General features: G+C 40.1%; 1 protein-coding gene across 4 annotated transcripts in view; it reads right to left on the bottom strand.

The window, feature by feature from the left end:
• The window catches only part of Dora (zinc finger SWIM domain-containing dorado), a 64361-nt gene that overhangs the window by 17244 nt on the left and 25289 nt on the right, over nt 1-21828 (bottom strand). For all 4 annotated transcript variants that reach the window (XM_077413068.1, XM_077413071.1, XM_077413070.1 and 1 more), the window contains exons 3-8: nt 2536-2790; nt 2045-2214; nt 1288-1598; nt 774-1200; nt 449-697; nt 54-344 (exon numbers count right to left, since the gene is read on the bottom strand). In XM_077413068.1, the coding sequence (XP_077269194.1) occupies nt 54-344; nt 449-697; nt 774-1200; nt 1288-1598; nt 2045-2214; nt 2536-2790 (1703 nt within the window). The remainder of the gene's footprint in view (nt 1-53; nt 345-448; nt 698-773; nt 1201-1287; nt 1599-2044; nt 2215-2535; nt 2791-21828) is intronic.

The raw sequence follows: 21828 nt of genomic DNA, 5'->3' as shown, positions 1-21828 counted from the left end.
ATACTAATGTTTATCGTGTGACAGACTTGAGTGAAAAATGAGAGAATAATGACCTGCGAATCGGTATCGCCGCAATTATTTAGTTGAGCACAACCTTGTCTGAGAACAACCTGAGACTCAGATATATCGGGAATGTCGGTGTCATTCTCACAGAAACCTTCGGAGCTAACGCTGCTACGATTTCCATCGCCGCCTCCGCTTCTCGAACACAATGGGAATTCACGCGGATTCAGCCGTCGTCTGTCTAAGTAACTGAACTCGACAAGACCGACATTCAACGGCCGTCGACCATGATGATGCGAAATTGGCGGTTGATAATTCAATACCGCTGAACTGGAATTTACCTGAAAAACGCGTTTATCATTTAATTAATATTTGTTCAACTCGATATGGCAATTGCCATAATTAAGCGTTATAAGCTGTTGTAAAAACGGCTTAGATCACCAACCTGATTGACTTCCGTCCTTGTATCCCCAGCATGCCGAAAACATGTAAAGGGACAGTGATACATAGGATTGTTCTCGACGGTATACGTAATTCCCGGCAAGACATATTCATCCCAATCAAGGTAGCAAGCCTCAAGCGCCGACTTAAATCCGGTAAAGACTGCGAGATCATGTTTCAGAGAATCCTTTTGCGAACTGTTACTTCTATTGTGCGAATTGTGTGGCACGGAACTACCACGACACTTGGCGACCTAAACACATGATTAAACTTGTTAAACTTGACTTTGTCGCAAGGGTGAAGAAGAAAGGGGAATGTAGGATGCTCACTTTATCTATAATCTTCAAGTGCCAAGCCATAAATTGAGCATGCAACATCTCACGCTCCGATGGCGATAGACCAGGATTTAAAGCGGCCAATCGCCAGAGAACCACAATCTCGTCGCATAGGGACGAGCACGCGTGTTGAGAAGCGTGTACGTTGCTGTTCATATTATGCTTGCTGCCATATCCGGTGCCATTTAGTAATGCGACTTTGGTGTTAAACCACCAAACAAGGATCTGTTCGCAGGCCATACACTCTTCCGTGATGATCTCTAGCAAAGGTATGGCATTGCGGTCATTTCTCTTGAACATTTCGCGCACGATGGAAAGGAGATTCCACATGCCCTCCGGCTCGCGACCTCTCAACGGTCGCAGCAATGACGCCCATTCTGAAGCGGCTGGGGGTGCGGTAGTGCTCAGATAGTTAACATCGCTGAAAAGGATATCGCGGAATAAATTACGTGTAACAGTTATCGCGACAAAGGCGCTCGCCTCGGTCAATTAGCGCGCTATTATTCACCTAAAGACTATGGGAGCCGGCACGCAAAACTTGATGAGAATCTTTTTGATGTTATCGTGCAACGTCTTCTCGTCTAAGTACCAGGAGGTCTGATCATGAGCGGATGCTCCAGCGGTTGGATCTGGTGCTCCACAATAACTGTTAATAGCGCTTGGCTGGCTCGAGAGCAACTCGTCCAGGAGCCGTTGGGCAGTGGGCAAAATCTGCTGAGGTAATTCACTGATGAGATATTGAGCGAACTTCTGGAGCTGTTCCCGATGCAATCGTGACAGAGATTCGCTGACCGGCGCCCTCAGACATACTTGCGTTGGCTGAAAAAACATTGTGCGCCATTGAAACAATCTGCCCTTCCATGTCAATCGGGGAAAAAGAACTGTAATGAGGGAATGCACATTTCATTTGTGACTACCATGGACGTATATAATAGACTGAACACTGCCAATGGAAAGTTGTACAAAAGATCTAAAGGACAGGATCTTTCCCTACCTTTTTTCTTCCCACGAACTACACAATTAGACAAGAAATTATACAAGAAATTAGACAAGGAATTAGACAAGGAAAGCGTCCCAGCAAGCATATCACTTTCTTCAGTTCAATGTTCATTCTATTATATATGTCTATAGTGACTACACATCAATGTGAGATTATGTAGGAAATATTTAAAAGAAAAAAAAAAGAAAAAATTTTACTAGACATTCAGATTTTCCTCCATTCTTCTAGCTCGATGCCAGTCTTCCTAAAGTTAACATGCGCATACCATGTGTATTCTGTGCAGGCAAACGGCTACCACGTGCGCGCACCAGTAGGCCGTCGAGGAGCAGGTACAATTACATGATGTAATCCTGCGCCGATCAAAGGTTACAGCGACGTTGAACTGTGTTCTAACCCCGTTTGTTTGCGGATTTACGCTGGCACTCAGATGAAATCCTATAGCAATATGGTGCATATATTGAGAAAGTAATCAATAAAAAAACTGATTTAAAATAAAAATTCAAAGAAGGGATATTATTGCAGAGCCCCAATAAAAAACTGCTTGCTAATTTTTATAAAAATTCTTGTCTGTATCTATTATACATTCTCACTGTATTATTGAGTTTTCTACAGAGATTAATCATTTATTAATCATATATTCAGTCAACATTAGAAGTTCATAAAATGATAAAAACAGACCAGACGAAGTTCCATAAGACCTCCTTTGCTATAACAGAAAATTTGTTTTCAAGCGATCGTGATATAGGGGTGTCTTACCGATTTGTAGAGGCTCCTTAACGGTCTTCGCACGAAAGAGATGTTCGCCGCGAAGAAATTCATCGGCGCTACCGTTCGCGAGACATGAATAAAGCCGTATGTCCTCCTCGTTGTCGGGAAAGCTCCAAAAGGCTATTCTCAGCTGAAGCTGCTCCGGTACAGGAGGATAAAAGTGCTCCACCAGCTCGAAGGGAATATGGGACGCGACGCATCGTGCCGAAAGTTCGCAGAGCGTTGGCACCGATTGTTGCCCATCTGTAACAAAATAGCAAATCGTTGATGATAACGACGAGGATTAATGTTAAGTAATTTATCGACCATCACTCGGAAGATTACAAAAAAAAATTATACGCTGTTGGCAGGGTCGCTCGTGACAAATGTAACTTTCTCTACATACTCTGTTCATTCGCGTATATGCTCGCATGCTCGCTGTTGCACAGCTGGAGAATAATTGCGCAGCTCACTCTTTTCCCGTCTTCGTCCAACAATTACGACACGCACCGGGCTCGTGCAGAAAAGTAGTCCGTCGCGAGTTAGCCGCGACAGCGATATTCTCTAATTATCGTCCCCCCGTGTTCCTAACGAGCGGGCGCGATTTCATAAGTTTGCGAGTTGGCGTGCCTAGACTGCCTAGCATGTACGATTTTCCGAAAGGTAAGCTCGGTACCAATGCTCGAGAAAATAAAAATCTTCCTGGGATATCGTCGGCTTTCGTGGGAGTGCTTGGAAACATAAGCACGGAATAATTATCAACGTGTGTCCGTATCTCCATGAAACATTACAATGCCTCAGGCAGTTCTTTCCGTTGAGGGGCGGGCAAAACCGAGCTAAATTATTCCTAATCGCGATAGATTATAGTTTCATCCACAATTTTTGACTGTTGTTGCAAATACAAAATTCGTAACATCATAAAAGTTATTAAAATAAATAAGTATAAAAACATAGTCTCTCTTAATATCTCTCGATAAAAAGTTATGTTAAAAAAGACGTATGTGCATCGCAATGTATTTTCAAATCATTTAATAATTAATAAAATTTATTTTCATACATTTTTTGTATTTTTCATATTGAAGATGAAAATGTCGGAATAGAAGAGTTATCGGAACACTTTCTGTATTACATCATCGCCCGATGTCGAGTGAAAAAAAAAAAATACTAATTATACCGCATAGCACAGCGCATAATACTCTAATTCCCGTAACTATTTATTGATTTATTCCTCACATTATTCTATAAGTAAATAGTTCTATATGGCCGAAGCAGTCAAAGGGAGTAAGTGGATTCGTCTCGCAATGCGGGCTCGAGAGGAGAGCTTTTTCACCGAAGTCCACGCTTGATTAAGTTTAGAAGCGCCAGGAATAACTCGGCTAATACCGAAAGGAACCGTTCGTTAGCGATAATTGCAATTGATCGATGACATCAATCATCGTTATCGTCCGTCACGTATATAAACTTTTACAACGATCTTATTTATACGCGACTTTCACGATACATTACAAAGAGTGACACGAGGAACTTAAACAATTTGATATATATATATATCGCAGGAAAATAACATGAAAATATAATAAAAATAACGTGTGGAAATAACGAGAGATCCATGAAAACCCTGTGTGTGTGTGTGTGTGTGTGTGTTCGTTCTATACTATAAATAGATTAAATCGAAAAATGATGTCTATGATCAGATTATATCACGGTATATGTACATGGTCGTGGTATAATAATTTTTCCAACACGAACGACATATGCGACAGTTTCCGCAGGACGTTGCTCGACGCTTTATCGATCTTCGGCTGGACGGCGGGGGCGCAAGTTCGAGTTTCGAACAAGAGTGCGGCATCGAGTATGCCTATACTGTCCCGGAAAGTATCGCCGAATCAATAGTGGAAAACGTACGGCTCTCTCTTCACTTTCTCGCGATGGACGCGACGATCGGCCGTTCCGCGTATTCACGATCGACTACCTTACGCGGAACAGACGCACAACAGGTGAGAAAGTACATTACCTCTCGCCCGTTCCGAAAATAGTCAACCGAGTTAATGAATGGACGCAGAGCGTGCATAAGCCTCGCACACGTGTTTACGAACCCACTCCGTGATGTTCGGCGCGGAAACTCGCGGCGATTCGTTGCGAAAAATTTCTAACGAGTCACACACCGACGGACGAGCGACTCGCTGCTCTTGAATGAAAAGCGCACCGATGCATTTTTTTCCCTCTCGCCTTTTACTCCCCGGGATCTCGGTGCGGGAACCGTAACGAGCTTCGCGGTCGAGGTTTTGCCGCGCAATGTAATTTCCTTCAGTTTCAACGAAAAGCTACAGCCGCCACCGCGTCGAGAAATTCGCTTGGATGGCCGCGGGTTTACCGGTCCCGCGGCGCGATCCAGGAGAATCGAAATCAAATTGTCGAGTGCCGGCAATTTGCAAAAATTTCCATCGCTCCGCATGACCGCATCGCGCTTTTTTTTCACACGGAATTTGATCGAACGGAAAAAGCGAGGCACTATCGAGTTGACGTCAACCGGATTGCGATTTAATTTTACAAAATGCTATCGTTCGCCACGCGTCACATTAATATCGTTTTCGTTGCAAAAGAAAAGTAGAGGAGAACAGAGAAGAGATAAAGCTGTTCCAGTTCGCGAAAATGAGAAATGTGGGTTGGAAAAAAAAGGATCGATATTCTGTGTCAGCTAGTTATTTTTCAACCCCCTCTTGCAATTGATTAGAAAACTTTCAGAGGTGCTATTTTTTTATATCCCGCCGCGGAGGCAAATCGTGCGAAATTGGAACAATAGCCCGAAACAATGTCCGATCGAGATGCGTTATTAAAACGTATTCACGAGCGGCGAATATGTGCGAAGCGAATACTTCTATACATTGTAGATTCGCAATTCGCGAAACGCGTATGCCGCGAGAGAGAGCGATGCTCGGTTTCCGCAAACCGGATGCTCGACAATCAAATTGAAATTGAATCAATAGAAATTGGATTTCCATTAATAATAGGCCGCAGTACGGTAACGTCATTTCCGTCGGATCGAGAGTATGCGACGGCTCTCTCTCTCTCTCTCTCTCTCTCTCTCTCTCTCTCTCTCTCTCTCTCTCTCTCCTCTCTCTCTCTCTCTCTCTCTCTCTCTCTCTCTCTCTCTCTCTCTCTCTCTCTCTCTCTCTCTCTCTCTCTCACTCGCCGTCTCAAACTTCACTTCGGATCTTGCGTTTCATGGATACGGCAAATAGGATCGGCGCGGAGGTACGATAGGATAATCGAACTGTCGGGGCTTAAGCAATCGCATTAAGTCGTACAGTACCACTGTCGCAGTAGGCAGCCTAATGCGATTGCTACTTATACAATTGCGGCTATCCGACGAGCATTCGAAGCGCGATAATCATCGCGCCGCAATAAAGCGCGCATTCGATTGCATTATTACAAGCAATAATCATCCGGGAAGCGTGACGTTCGTTGATAAAATAAATAATAAAGCCCGCTGCACTTTCTTACGAGACGAGAATGCTATACTCAAGCTTTTCCCATAGGTGTTTTGAAAATCCGTGGATTTTTTCACGTGCCGAACATATATCGAAGTTTATCTTTCACGTAAATGAAACTCGAACCGCGAATGCACACGTGACCACATATACCGCCACCTTTTACACTCTCCCGATTGCAGTCCCGAATTCCCGGGGAACGGATGAAATTTGCATCTAATTCTGCGGATTCGCCTTATCCGCCTCGCCCGCGTTACACGGCACGGTGGTGGTGCGCGAGTTTGCACCGCGCGATTCGCAGTACGCGCAGTACGCGATACCCCAGAAGAATATTTCTCCCTTTATCTTCACCGATACCGCGCGGTATTCTGTTCACCGGTGCCTGTTTTACGGCTGAGCGCGGAATCATATGTTGCGCGGGATTCATAAAACATTCGCTACAATCCCGCGTCTCGGTGCAACGAGCTTGTTATTTCATCCGTTTGGAACGGATGCAGACCTATCATTCTAAAGTTGATATGATGTTTTCGAGAACGCACTTGGTACAATTCAGACAAACAAAATAAATAGTTTTTTTTTGTTTTTGTTAAAATGACGAGAGTCCGGATGAAGATCGCGTCGCGATCTCGCAAATCCTGGGAAAGTTCACCGGCGGACTACTAATCATTTCCTCCGTATAACACGTTCTTATCTCGCTTCAAAAGTGCGGCGAGACTCGCACGTTTCGGCATTAAATCTTGTATTACGCCGAAACTCTTCGCGAAGAACAAAATCTAGTCGTTTCCAAATCGTGAATGATCGTCGTGTCGTCGGCGGTATACATTCCCAATTGTGCGCTCGAAGTATATTTCTTACGTAGGCACGTAGAAATAATATATAGCACAATTTGATTAAGTACTCTGCATTATAGTGTTGTCGAGGGACAGTGAATGCAAGTCGATAGAAAGAGGGATCATAAAGAATAAAGCGACACATTGATCAAAAAGATGAAACATACATACAACGTATCACGCTTCAAAGGATCAAAAAGGGTTTTATTTTCCACGAGGACGATTGTAGTTCCCGCACGACTGTGTTTTTCGCTTTTCGCGAAACACGTCTGCTTGTGTCTCCGGTTACTTCTATTTTCTTGCGGACAAAGTAACGAGTAGTACGGAAAAGTGATTGGTAAAAATAGTCGTTGTGCAATCGTGGGGACATCAAAGAGTGTCTCTTTATCGACGCGTTGACCGGCGGGACCGAATAAACGGTTCGTTAACTACCGCACGCGCACATTTGCTGCAAATTTTCAGCTTGTTCTCTAGAGAGAGTTTCTCTTCGCGGTCGAAGCGTTGAGCCCCGATAAAAGATCGATAACGTCGTATGGCGCGAAGTCTTGCGATAAAACGCGCGGTAAAAAGATCGGAATGGGGATTAAATCGACTTTTTGAGAGGTTTTATCAGGTAACGGCGCTATTCTCGTTACTTAACAAATCCTCTTCTAAAAAGGGTAAGTATGTCAAAAAGTACGTGGAAAATTTCGCGTCATTCAAAGAAATGACAATCGTTTGTATGTCCAAAATCACAGGAAGCTAAGCTATTCATTTCATAATTATTATCTTACGAGAGTTATTATTATATGTTACGAACAGTTTTATTCGCAAAGAACGCAAATTGTCCAGAATTAATCGACAATAAATTGCAGCTTTGAGAAATTCCGAAAACTCGCCGTCTCACAGAACAGACAGAGGACTCAAGTTGGATGAGGAAATAGCTACATGTAAATATGCCTACTGGACGTCGGAATTGTGGAAATCACAAAAACGTTTAATATAATAAAGAGGAGAAAGAGAGGAAAGGAGAGGAGGAGATGAGAGGAGAGACTCAGTGTTCTTGCGAAGAAATAAAACTGCAAATGACCAGGATATAAGGAGACTGTAACTCAGACCAATGCTTTAACATATGATAATTTGTGACATTGGAGCTACGTATGTCTTTTGCTTCAAGTCAATTTGAATAATATACATGGATAATGAGTAGAAAGGACAAGAAGCGATTCTTCGAAATGCGATTGTCCTAATTCTAAAGTATTAAAGAATCAAAATGTCACACAAACGAACGTAACTCGCTAAAACAGATTTACGCTGTAAAATATTAAAAGATAAAATTTGAATTAATATCTCAAGTTAGTTAACATTTTATTTCCAATCCATATATCGAACATGTATATTACTATATATAATACATCGAACCATATATCGAAATGTATTATTTTAACACAAAATAGTATGATTTTAACTCTATTAGTTTAGTAAAATTAATGACATATTGAGTAGTAGTTGCGACCTATAACAATAGTTAAAAATTCGACACTACGAATTTAACGGTGTAAGAATCTCAACCTCTTTAGACATATACAGAAGTTGGTACCCAAAATATATAAGCAATTTTCTGATAGAATCGTTTTATCAAATTTGCTATTTGCGCTTTATCGAACGCAGCGAACGCGGCTCGTATAGGTATAATATTCGAATCGGTTCGTGTTTGCGAAGAAGGAAATCGAATGAGGGAAGTTTTACATTCGCTATAGAGGAACCTAACCCGGCCACGCAGATTTTTCAGCGGGGGCTCGAACGCGTGGGTCCCGGGCGTACAAATTGGGAAGAAACTTTTCATCGCGCTCGTAGAGCAGGTGCGAGAAACGCGCGCCCGCGCCAGTCGAAACTCGACCGATGCATCCTTAAGCGGATTACTCAACTTTCCGCCTTGATAAACTTCAATTTAAGTTCGCGTATCTCTCGTCACGCTCTCGCGCCGACGAGAGATCGGAAAAAGTAACGTAAGAGGAAAGTAACGTGACGCAACAAAAATCCCGTCTCGTAATCCCCTTTCTGCAACGTGATAAAATGCATTGCAAGGGTAACACGTGGCTTTCCTCACCGTCGCGTCGGGCTGCAGCTCACGCGTGCGGCACGTTGATTAACTAAACTCTTCGTTAACCGGTTGAATCACCGCGCCGCGCAGCAGCGCATCGGGGAATGACGCGTTCATTATGAGCCATTGTGAGCGTATAGCGCTCGTCAATTTCACGTCGATTGGTACGTGGAACAACAAATTGGTACTGAATTCCAAACGACCGCGTTCGCTTACCGCGCGAATTTTCGTCGGATTAGAATTTTTCTTTCGACGCGGACTTTCCGTGAACTGTACTGTGAATTAAATATAATTCTCAATATATTCTACAAATTTTTCTTTGTCTCTTCGAAATAAGACAGGAGATCGAAAAAAGTCCTTCTGCGAACTAATACCTTAAAATCGTTAAACTTCCTCTCAGAGACCATAGACAAATTCCCATTCTGGACCCCTCGCACTCACTTAAACAAACTGAACTTAACGTTTTCATCACTCGAATACCGAACGATTAGTAATTGTCGGATATATTTTGTTGGCGCCACGATTCGTTAAGAGCCGCCACGGGACTTGCTCGAATAACTGTCTAGACCTTCTTTTTTTTCAACCTTATTCTCGATTTGCAGATTTCTTATTGCACAATAGAACATTAAAATACAGAATGTTTCGCGACGTATAAAAACTCCATTTTTTAATTCTTTAGAAAAATCGGTGTTAATATATTCGTATTTGTCAATGGGATTTGTCAAACAAGTCGCAAAACACGGTGTAAATAAAAAAAAAACATTTCCTGCAAAAATATTAATCTTTCATCATCGCGCGTGTGCCTTCAATAACTAAAAATAATAATTGGACAGAGATGTGAAAGATACGTTTAAAACGTTCAGACATCTAAGTGTCCTGAGGGGGTTAACGCGCATTACCACCCTCGATCCATTTTATTCCGACTTTAATCCTTTTTTCAAATTCCACAGCAGAAAGGAGAGACACTTTTCCTATTACAACCCACGGGCATTAACCGTTGTTTTCCCAACGAGAGCCCAGGCTCCGGCACTTCCATCCATGCTCTCCTCATTTGCGTAATGCCCTCTTGTTCTCGTTCATTTTCGCTATGCGCGCGAGCGTTTTCATCCCCTGCGTTCTCGTGCTTCGTCTTGCAAGGCACGTTGGTTATTTTCACTTTTTTTTTAATATGCCAAAATGTATACATGTCGAAAAAATTGAACAACGAAAACTGAGCAAAGTAAAGCCCATCAAGATTTCTTTCTCTGAATATAAGATTTATTTTTAATACGAAAAGTGTTAATCTCTTACACTAATACTTAACTTTTTTGATAAAGAGATTTATTTCTCTTTGAGGGTGATTTTATAGTAAATTATTTTACAATATTTTGGGCGAACTCTTTCAAAAGCGATTCTTCCGCGGAAATGGCGCGTTGCGGTGAGTCTTTTCCGAAGTCGCGTCTAACATCAAAAAAGATTTATCCATTCGCGTGACCAGAATTTGTAGGGACACACCGGTCTTTTTCATATAGCGATGGGGAACGATAAAACATGCCGCGCCCACGAGCTACGCCCCCGCGAGTCCGCTCTCGCTCTTGGAGAACGTCGCTTACGGGAATAAAAGAGCCGTGCATTATTCAGCGGACGCGCGCGTTTAGCGGAGCATGTTAAACTCGGCACGGGCCGATCCGCGTCAAACTTTACGCCCGGGGGGATGCTTTTCGCAAGATCTTGCCTCGAGTTGCATTTACAAACGAGCTGCACATATACGAGACGTCACCGACTTCCGAAGAACACATCTTTTATCCTCTAAACGACCTGGGAGAGAACTTTTGTCGGCATTAGCGATTTAACGTATATACTCTTTATCTAAATATATATTAGTTAGAAGTCAAGCAGTTATAATATAAAAGCCGAGGAAACCTTTTATTATACCAATTTTATTAGATTAAAATGCTGTCGACATTAAAAGTTGCAAATTAAAAATAAATAAAATTGTAATTCTTGGAAGAATTTAAAGTGTCTATTATTTATAACATTGTACAGTTGTACGATGCGTTTTACGCACTACTTAATTCCCGCGGGAATGCACGGGTGAAATCGATAATCGCATACCGTCCCGTTAATTTCCACCGAAAATAACGGCGCTCTCACGCTTTGTTTCCTAGCTCACGATGCCTCCTCGAGTGGTTTTCCCACAGCTGGCAGTACGCGTGGGTCTTCTTCTCTCCTCGTGGAGCTCTCCCGCGAGATATAATCACAAAAGTTGCTTTCCCCCATAAAAATTGGAACTCCGACACGCGCGCAACTGCACGGCAGAAGGCAGCTGCGTTTAGATTGTTTTAGAATAAGGATTAGAACGAAACGCAGCGTAACCTCGCACTATTTTTGGTGCAATCTAATTTATTTTTCTGTGCTTAATTTATTTTTCTAATTTATAATTCTGTGATTTCACTGTATTCCGTTTAATTTCATTTCAGGTTTAGTCTCCGATACAGATATTATTCTCTATGATAATCATAGATCTGTCATAGAATTATCAATATAGATTAGATTAAATAGACGCTTTAGATAAGGCGATATTTAAATAGCACATCGGACGATAAATTGGAAGAAATATACGTGTAGCTGCAAATCCGATTATCTCGGTGCGTTGCGTAATTGCTTCCGTTATCAAAGGGACTGGTGGACTATTTCTTGCGATACTTCCCGCCCCTAGGAACAAGAGCAGCTTTTACGCTCTTCGTAGATGACGACACCGTGCATGAACTATTATTACAAAGGATCCTCGTAGGAAACAAACCTTACTTGACTGCTGAAGCTCTCTCGTCCTCGAGCGACGCTAATGAAATACCTTAGAAATGCCAGGAATTTCGGGAAGCATCGAGCAGCTTAATTAAAAGCGATATTTAGCGCAAAACCGTCGTTTTTGCTACACAATAATCGCAACTTTGTAACTATCAATTAATCGTCGGGTGATTGGATATAATTATAATAATAAAAACTGCTTACCATAAAACGTGTAAAATGTTCGCGGAAAGAACGGTTTTGCTGAAGTATCTAAAAATTTAGCTAGATACAGATCTGAAAATAATTTTGTTACATCACCATCGAAATATTTATAGTAGGTTGCTGAAGTGTGACGATAACGCTGTAAAAAATTTTGACATTTTAGCAATCAGCTTGAGTGTTCTACATAATTATTTTGATAGTCAAACAAAATTATTTTCAAATCTGTATCTAACTAAATTTTTAGATACTTCAGCAAAACCTGTTCTTTCCGTGTTCGTAATGTATTTTAAACAGAAGCGCCGTGTAGCAAATCTGGCGAAAGAATATAAACACAATGATCTGCTAGGAATAAATATTGTATGCAAATTTTGTGCGATATGTGGTTTTATATCCAGAATCCTCCTGCCTCCTGCTCCACGTGGCGGGTCCGGGAATAAAGTGCGATAGGAAGGCAAATCGAAACGAAATGCGTGTCGACAGACGCGCGGGATATCGCCGCGCCTTTCAACGTATCGACGCGATACGAAGCGACAAAGGCTCTTTTTACTTCCCGCAATCGCGATTGACATTTTTGCTCTGCCCCGTTACTTCCAGTCGTGAATTTCCAGAACGCCTCCCCCGGGGGATCTCTGAAAATGAATTTCGCGTAGCGCAACGTCGGTGCATCGACCTCGACGGAGGATCGATATATTCGCCGGCAGCAGCTCGAAAAACGGGCGCGGGGACGTATGAAAAGGGGCACCCGTGAGAGAGATTTCAATTTTTATCTTCGCCCCATAAAAATTGTTTATTCCTCTTCCGCTTTCGTGCCGCGTGAGAACTGTCTGCTGCAGATAATATACGCGAGCGACGTTCAACGCATATACCGAAAACTTCCATCTCGCGCCGCGCGTGTATCGTATCAACGTTGTCGATGAACTACTCGCGTAAGCAAATACGAAAGATTTTTATCGTTCATCGCCCGCTATAATAAAAGCTTTCACGTAAAATTGGATAGTTTCGTTTTAGGGCGGTATTTTATTAACCAATTTTTTTGTACCATTATTTCCCATATGTTTCCTCAATATCAGAGGAGAATCGTAATTAAACTCAAACTGAGAAATAGGTCAAATTTATATCGCCTGACACTGAAAACTGCTGCCATTTTGAGTTAATTTAAGTTCATTGAGTGTTCAATGCCCTGCATCGAGATTCGATCGCGCTGGGAGTTGAGAGAAAGAGAGAAGCAGAGGAAAGGTCTTGTGCCTCGATATACTTAACTCCTTTAACTCATAAATCTATGTCGACTACAAAGCGCGCCTCGTTTTAGAAAAAAGAAATTAAGAAAAAAGGGAGAAATTTCCGAAAACTCTTATATCGACGTACATATATTACCGGCATTTACAACATTCTGCAAATACATACTTGTGAAATATTGCTCGTATATATATTATATGTGTGGAATAATTAAATTATCAATAATTCACCAATTGTTGATGCAACTTTGAAGAATATATTCTCTCAATATATTTTTTCGAGCTCTTGTATGCAAATCAGATAAATTTTTTTTTTATAGGATATGTCTCACACCCTTCGGGATCTTTCACGTATTGCCTCGATTGTCGGAGGTCCTTCCGGCAGAGAAGCGGCAGCTTTCCGTAGTTGAGCGTAATATCACCCGGCGACGAACCCCGTCCTCTCCATCGGCCGGAATGTTCTCGTCGATTTTTATCGAGGCCTCGATGACGGCGGTATTGAATTTGCGGTCGAGCGAGATGGCTCTTCCGGACCGGAAGTAGATTCAGCGAGTATTATGGAAATAAAACGGGATCGTTTTGGAAAGCAAGGCGAATAGCTGTTGTCGATAAAATTGATTTTCGAAATGTTCGCCTGGAAAGGTCGATGGCCGTTTCGCAGATAAAGCGAGTTTCGGTTAATACAATAGCATGAATTTTTTAGATTTACTGTTCGTTCTTCCATTCTCTATACAGCTGAACGTACGTGCATATACATGTAGTTAAAAGATTAACATTATTGTTTTATTAGATTCAAAAAACATTTATGCATATTCAGCTTTAAATAAACTAAGTTACACATAAATGAAACCACCCAGAGAAATGATTTATTACATTCAAATAAATAAGTACATTAGAACATTATTTATTTGAATATAATATAATTTTATTTGTGCGAACAAAATTTTTATTAGATTGTGACTATGAGAGCTACTTGGTGCAACTAAATAATTTTATTTATGTATAGCTGTGCCATATAAAGAAATATTCTTTTGGTCTGAATAAACGCGATATTCAAAATTAAAAATGTAAATAAATATTTCTTTTGGTCAAATAAATAAAATCAAGTTGCGCTTGCTAATAGATGTAGCTGGCTGCGTCGCGCGCGCCCGTCACTTATTTTGTTTCTCGTCCTGTATAGACGGTGTGCAGTGTGCAGTGCGTTTTGTCGAAAATTATTGTAACAATGAAGATGGATCATGAGATGGTGACATTCTTACAAAATTCAGGCTTGGAGAGCTACATAGAAATTTTCACAAGTAAGTATATTCTAAATTCTAAAATGCACGAAACTTATATATGTGAGATGTGACGAATGACCGGCGCCCTATTATCACCTTTCACTAAGAATAACTTTTACAGTTATTCTATCATAATGGGTTATTAATCGTTTATAGTAAAAAATGTATGTCGGTCCTTCTTCTTTCGCTTAGGGCCAATTTCTTCACCGTTGGATAACTCTATCCTTTGGTTAACCTCACTCTTCACAATCGCAAGTGTGGCTTAAAAGCTATACAGAACCATGGACAGAAGTATTGGAACGCTGGACGAAAACAGCACCAAATCGGATTGCCCAGTTTACCAAGCGCAAAGATCTCTCAATAATTACTATTCTGACGGAATGGCCATTATTCAAACATCCAGTAGGATACTCTTTGGTATGATATTCTCCAAATATATTTTGCATACTTTATTGACATAAGATGGATAAAATTTACAAAAAAAATTGAAAAATTGAATGAGATGAAGCGAGAGAAATAATTATGGCGAATTAAAGTAAATTTTCAGTAAATCTAAAGTTGTTGAGATAAAACGCATTCTACTGAAATAAAACATATAAATAAGGTTTGGAATTTACTATACATTTAACTTGAACAAATAAACTGCATTTGACTAAATGGATAATTAAATTTTGAAATATTTGTATGATTTGTAAAATGTTGTCATTGTGTTGTAAAATTGCGTTCTTCATATGATCTTTTCTTTACAGATTTCGATTGATTTCATTGTTCTGTTTCCGGAGAAAGGACTCAATCTTCTGAACGGCTGGCCTAGCTGCAGAGATAAGCTCATTGATATTATAAGAGAGCGTTCAAATAAAGACAAGCACTCGATTGCACACCAGATTCTGAATACCCTTCCTTCAGTGATATCAGAAGGTAATTAATACATTGTGTACAATAATATTTTTTTACATAAATTACGTAATGGCTTATGTACCAGATGGCAAAAACATTATTGCAATGTACTTGTTACGATAATCCAAGAAAAGGATAAAGGATCGTGGAAACCAACAATAGCAGAAGCTCAAGAAACGTTTGTTCTATACGTCAAAGTAAGTATAACATTATCAATTAATAAACAATTGTTTATTTTAATAATATCAGATAGATTCTAATATTATCAATTTCTTGCCTTTTAAGGATTCCGTAAGCAAGCAAATCTTTCTGGAACAGAGGAAAAAGAAATATGAAAAACTCATGCGACCGATTCAACCGTGTGTGATCATAGTAGGAGAAACATTACAGACGGCGAAGGATTTCTACGTATGATTCGAGAACGTAGAGTACAAACTGAGTAGCGTATTAGGAGCAGTAGATACGTGTTTCAAAGTCATACACGTTATGAACCTATAGTATATCCACCCGAAGCGTATAATACATGGATGTATATTCAGAGGTATTTTTACAAAATATATTTACAAAAGGAAAAAGTGCCAACGTGTGTTACAAGTCTTATCGGCGAGCTTTAATGCGACACTACAAGTGTATACACAATTTTGAAGACTGTATTTTTTATCAAGGGCGTGGATATACATTAAATGCCAGTACAAAGTCTTAAGATTATATAACTTTATCGATGATAAAGGCTCGTGTTAACCTGTTAAGAATAAGTACATTAGAATTTTCAAGAAAATAAATAGCTCTTATAAACTTTTTTAGTTTAAAACAACACTCGAACATTATTAATTTGAGGGACTCTTTCTAGTATGTATATAAATATATTATACGTTTTTAAGCATTTTTATTTTATGTTTTGTGCTTCGACGTAGTAGTTGAGACCGTGAATAACCTTTTTCCTATATTTTTTTTACGCAGAGTTCACTGTTGAATGAGAATCTCATGACACTTTTTCTAATAATATTTTACATATTTTATAAAATAAAACTAAAATAATTTTTTAAACAATAAACAGGTTGCGAATTATCGTATAAAGCAATATTTAAAAAATGTACTTTTGCGCATTTAAAGACCGTTACAATTATTGCCAAAATTGCATACTTTTATACCATATATACATATATTATGTATATTTTATACTTTGTTTATTTAAAAAATTGTATTTTTTTAGTTTTAATTAAAGTAAACAAATTTTAAGCAATTTTGTGTTTTATTTAATTTTTGCATAAAATCAGAAAGCAATAGGCCTATATATATATATGTAGGTCTGGAAGTATGTTCCGGGACTTTTATTTTTGATATCGGTATATTCCGGGACATTTGGCAGTTTCCAGGACTGTCCTGGAAAAAATTGATGTCCTACGGCATTTTTTGGGACAGTTTTTTGAATCTGATTACATATATATGCGTTATATTCCAGGACTGTACATTTCAAAAAACGTAAACAGTCCCGGAACATACCTCTGGACCTACATATATATATATATATATATATATATATATATATATATATATATGTATATATATATAAATCAAATATATATTTTATTTAAAAATATATTTTATTTAAAGAAATATTGTTGCTACAAATAAATATTTTATTAGATACTAAGAAAGTCATTAAGTTGACATTAAATATGTGAACTTAGTATCTAATAAAATATTTATTTATAGCAACAAACATGTAGCCAAATAAATAAATAAGCTTGAAATTAATAAAATGCTATTAGGCCGATATATAAATAAAAGAATTTATTAGTCTGAACAAAATTTTATTTGTTCTGAATAAATCTTTTCTCTGGGTGACTATATAGATATAATTATATCTCCGTTCCATATAAAAATTTACTTCAAAAAATTCCTCATCTTTCCATAATTACCACTGATTCCACGTTCGCGCAATTTCACTTAAAGATATTTCGATTCATCTATTAAAATGTCAAAATCGAATGTCGTACGAATAAAAAGGAAGGACGCGGCGCATAATCGGGCGCTACGGCGATTGTGCATTGGCGAAGATTCGAAGGTGGTACAGAGGACCTTTCTGGCGCAGCTCCTACTCATATTTCAGAATCCCTTTCTGCCGTTGCACCCTGAAAGAAGTCGCCCACCCTCGCCGCGCGAAAACCAGGACAAAGAACCATTTTGCCGTAATGCGATACGTCACGTTGCCGTACGTAAGGCAACGCTCTGTGTAGCCGATTTAATCCCGCGTGAAGATCTCTCCGTCGTCCAGAGATCGTCTTGATGAACGGCGTGTAAAAAACGACGGAACGAGCTTCAGTGTATTCGCCAAAAACCACCTTCACCGTTATTCATACAAGAAAAAATCGAATAACGAAAGAGAGGAATTCCGCGTTCATTATTTTTTAAATTGTTTCATATACGTTCGTTCAAAGTTTCTTGTAAAAAAATGGGGGGCAGAAGCCAATCGAAATTTAATTGAAAAAACGCCACCGCGACCTCATCAATTAAAAAAAAAAAAGCGAGCACTGCCTTCAGAAGCTATATCCACCGATGATTGCGAAACTTTATCGATCATATCTGTCGCATTAATCAAGCCGCACAATGCCGCGTACTCGCGTATATATACGGAGAGCTTCCATAAAATCATACCACGCCGAGGAAGCGCGTCTCGTTTCGCCTCGAAGAGAACCGATTTCATTAATCTTCTTACATCAATGCGATTGCCTCTCATCCTCGTTGCCGTGAACGTACTCGCGTCGGCTCCTATGCATTTAGGTCATTACGTATATATGTAAAAGCCTCTCAGTATGCAAATCTCTCAATGGCAATGATCAACCATTAAGCCAATTTCGTCGAAGCACGTTGTCGACACGAGGCGCGTTCACTTCATCGAGGTAAATCGGTATGAGATACTCTCCCAACGAGAGATGTCTTCGTTGACGACGAATGTAAAAGATGCAGAATCTTCGTGGCACGAGAGTGAAATTCACGGAACAAAAGCCACGTCCACACCCCGCGACGAAATGGACGATTCCCTCGGTCGGCAACGGCTATACGGATATGAAATATAGCCTATACCGTGATGTATACGTCTGAGATACACGTACCGCGGAGAAACTCGTGGACGAAACACGATGCATTATTACCACTGCTTGACATTTGTCTTCGTCATCAGGACAGTCTCGTTATTACACGAGTGTCTCGAGCGAATACGGATCAAAGAGGGACGCTAATTTAGTGAGAACACGTCCGCTGTTTAATTATTATACTAAAGTCTTGATCAAGGTTGCGAATATTCAAATACGATTGTATCTTGACTATCTAGGATAATAAAATTCAAGAAAAAAATATAGTTTAAATTTTTTAAATAAAATTAAAGTTTTAAGAAAGTATTTGACGTTTACATTGTCATACAGGCTTTCAAGACAATGATTGTTTTCAAAAAAAACATTCTAAAATTTTCTTTACTAGAAAATAAAACTATATGAAGTTTCGTATAAAAAAAAAATATAGACATTCATTAATGCATTTGCGCTTTCTTTAAACAATCGTGAACGATAAGTTTGCGAAAATGTTATCAAGTGTTATTAATATACACACTTTTCATTTATAATTTCATTTATATATAAGTATGTTGAACACGTTATTTTGAGGAATTGGGCAGGTCGGTCCGAGGGTTGGCTAACTCCGAGACATCGTGGGGTAGTATACGTGTTCACAGAACATTAATTCCGACAAGCGCATCCTATTATGTCGTCGTGCCGTCGAAGGACAAGGAAATAGCGCGCAGTTGAAGGCTCAAACGCACACATCTAACTCCTCCAAATAAGGAGCTTAAGGATGCTTTCGATCGACTTCGGGAGCCGATAATGCGTAAGTAGTTACGCGTGGCTGACGACTGTCGAAAAAGCAGTATCGAAAAAAGAATTTCGAATTTTGGTGCGGCTTGTACTATAGTTAGATATCTATTTAAATATGGAATATTAGAGGCGTTTTGTCGTACAAATAAAAATAGACTAAAATCCAATTGATTTTGAAAAGATATGATTTTATTAGATATGCGAAGTTGGTTTTTGATAAAAGCTAAAAGCGCGTCGTGCGAAAATTTTAAACAATATCACGGAACTTTTGCAAAAATCCTGTGCGGCACTCTTGCGGATATGACTGTTAGACCGTTTCTTTCGTGTTAAAAGGAGTTTATAAAAATATAAAGATGACGTTGCACAAAAGTGCACTTTTACCGCGCGCTCGAATAAATTAAAAATATCCTTAGAAATTTGAGTGAAATTTACGGACCATATTCGCGGAACGTTCGTTAAAAATTTCGTGGGCATTTCGAAAAGAGTTGGATCATTAGACAATTGCTTGATATCGGAAATGCCAGATTGCATCTCGGTGCATGACAGAAGAGGGAGAAAAGAGAAGAGAGGCGGAATAATGCTGACAGGGTCTTTTTCCCTCATCTCCATCTCCTTTGCTTAAACTCCTTCGGCTAACCTGTTAACTTATTCATCCTTTAGATAAAATGCTAATTATTGTCGCTGTAAAAAATTAGACTAAAGTGTAGTATATTATCTTTTTGTACAAACGCAACCATTCACTAATTACGGAATATGAATAAATAAATTTAAAAAATACAATAAGAAAATACGATATGATGTGACACTTCTAAATGCGAAACAAGTAACCTGCATATTTAAAATACCTGGTATATTAAATATTTCTGAACGTGAAATATTTTCTCGGCGCCAAGTGCCAAATTGCTTGATATCGGAAATGCCAGATACTTCATCTCGGTGCATGACAGAAGAGAGAGGAAAGAGAAGGGAGGCGGAATGCTGACAGGGTCTTTTTCCTTCATCTCCACCTCCTTCGCTTAAACCTCCTTTGGGCAACCTATCAACCTATTCATCCTTTTTCGTCATTCTCCTAAATCTCCTATCAAATAATGAATCCGATAATTTTCTCATTGAAAAATACTACGAATAGCGTGAAGTCCCTCGAGCCGTCTCTCCGTGATTGAGAAAATATGATTTCTTCGCTTATCAAAATGTGATTTAAACGGCGCGCAAATGTCATTAAACAGTCTTCTGGAATTATCGCGCCGATTTTTAAATCCACACTTCATCGATTCGTGAGAATTTCTGCAGCTGAGCGCGTAATTAGAACCACCGTCGCGGTGTTTTGCGAGCGCAGACCCGTTTGAACGGAACGCGACGCATGCACATGCGGTTTACGCGCAAAATTCCTGACTTTAATTACACGTCGCGCATATAGTTTCCGGTCAGCAAACGGTCGAACCGCGCGACCACAAACGGAATTACATTGATTCGCGTGCCTTCTCGTACGAGAGATACCGCGCTCAGAAAATATCCGACGGAAGATCGAGCGAAGAGATGCGAGCGCGACGTTTTCTTTTCGTCGAGAAACGCGTGCCCCATTTTTTCTATCGAGACAAAAGTGTGAATCCCAGGTCTGTGACAAACGCGAATCGATATCTCCGATATACGCGATGCGGAACTTGGCCGATCGTATTGCCGGAGGTGTACATACGTGCAATCGCGTGTCAACAGGAAGTGTCGTCTCTCAACAAACAGCCAGCCGCACGGAGGAAACTCGACCGTGTTCCCGCAGCGAGGGAACAAAACTTTTTACGCCGCCGCCGCCGCGAAATGAAGACCCGGAAGAGGTAACTTTCGTACGCGCGAATCGTCGTATTCCGCGGCGGTATACGTTGAAATTCAGGCAAATCGAGGACGCGGCGCGGTACATCCGGGATCCGAAATAAAAACTTCAATTTTTCTTCAGAGGCGATGTCACGCGCGAAATTGCTGTTCGATCTCTTCGCGCCTTACACCAGGATAACAAGCGCGAAGATTTCTGCGCGGAAAGTTTCGAGTATCGAAAGTTTCCAGCAGTCTCGCGTATACGAAGGTGCAAACGCGACGAGATAACGCGGGACTTGATTCCGGGCGTTTCGAATGGGAAACGAGCAGCTTAAATATGAAGCGCTCACACGCGAGCCAGCCTGGATAACGGCCCGTCTGCCGCGAAAAGTGCCCGCTATTTCCGGCGGGATTATACCTGTCCGGGTAATCTGGAAATAAAATCTTGCGAAGTCTATCGGCACGCGGAAGAGTCTCTGTTTCAAGCACTCTGTTAAATCGCGCAAATTTATCGAAATGTTAATATATATAATGTTCATACATAATGTACATCGTGATCGTAATTGACTACGATATGTAATCACAATCATGCCAACTGCTAATTAGAATATTGATCGGATATCTCAAATAATTATACCACGAAAATGCGATATCAGAGTTTTTTTTAGAATTCGCTTCTAAATGAATAATTAGATCCTCTCCTCGAGAATTTTGTAAAAGATATCCAATGAACAGCTGACGTTGGCAACGTTGTGACGAGATCTCTCTTTTTCTATATCGATGCGTTTAAAGCCGAGCTCTTTCAGTAGCTCAGGCAAAC

This window comes from Temnothorax americanus, unplaced genomic scaffold, assembly GCF_048541705.1.
Source record: "Temnothorax americanus isolate GAGA-0224 unplaced genomic scaffold, ASM4854170v1 Scaffold32, whole genome shotgun sequence".
NCBI lineage: Eukaryota > Metazoa > Arthropoda > Insecta > Hymenoptera > Formicidae > Temnothorax > Temnothorax americanus.
This window is presented reverse-complemented; position numbering and strand designations above follow the sequence as displayed.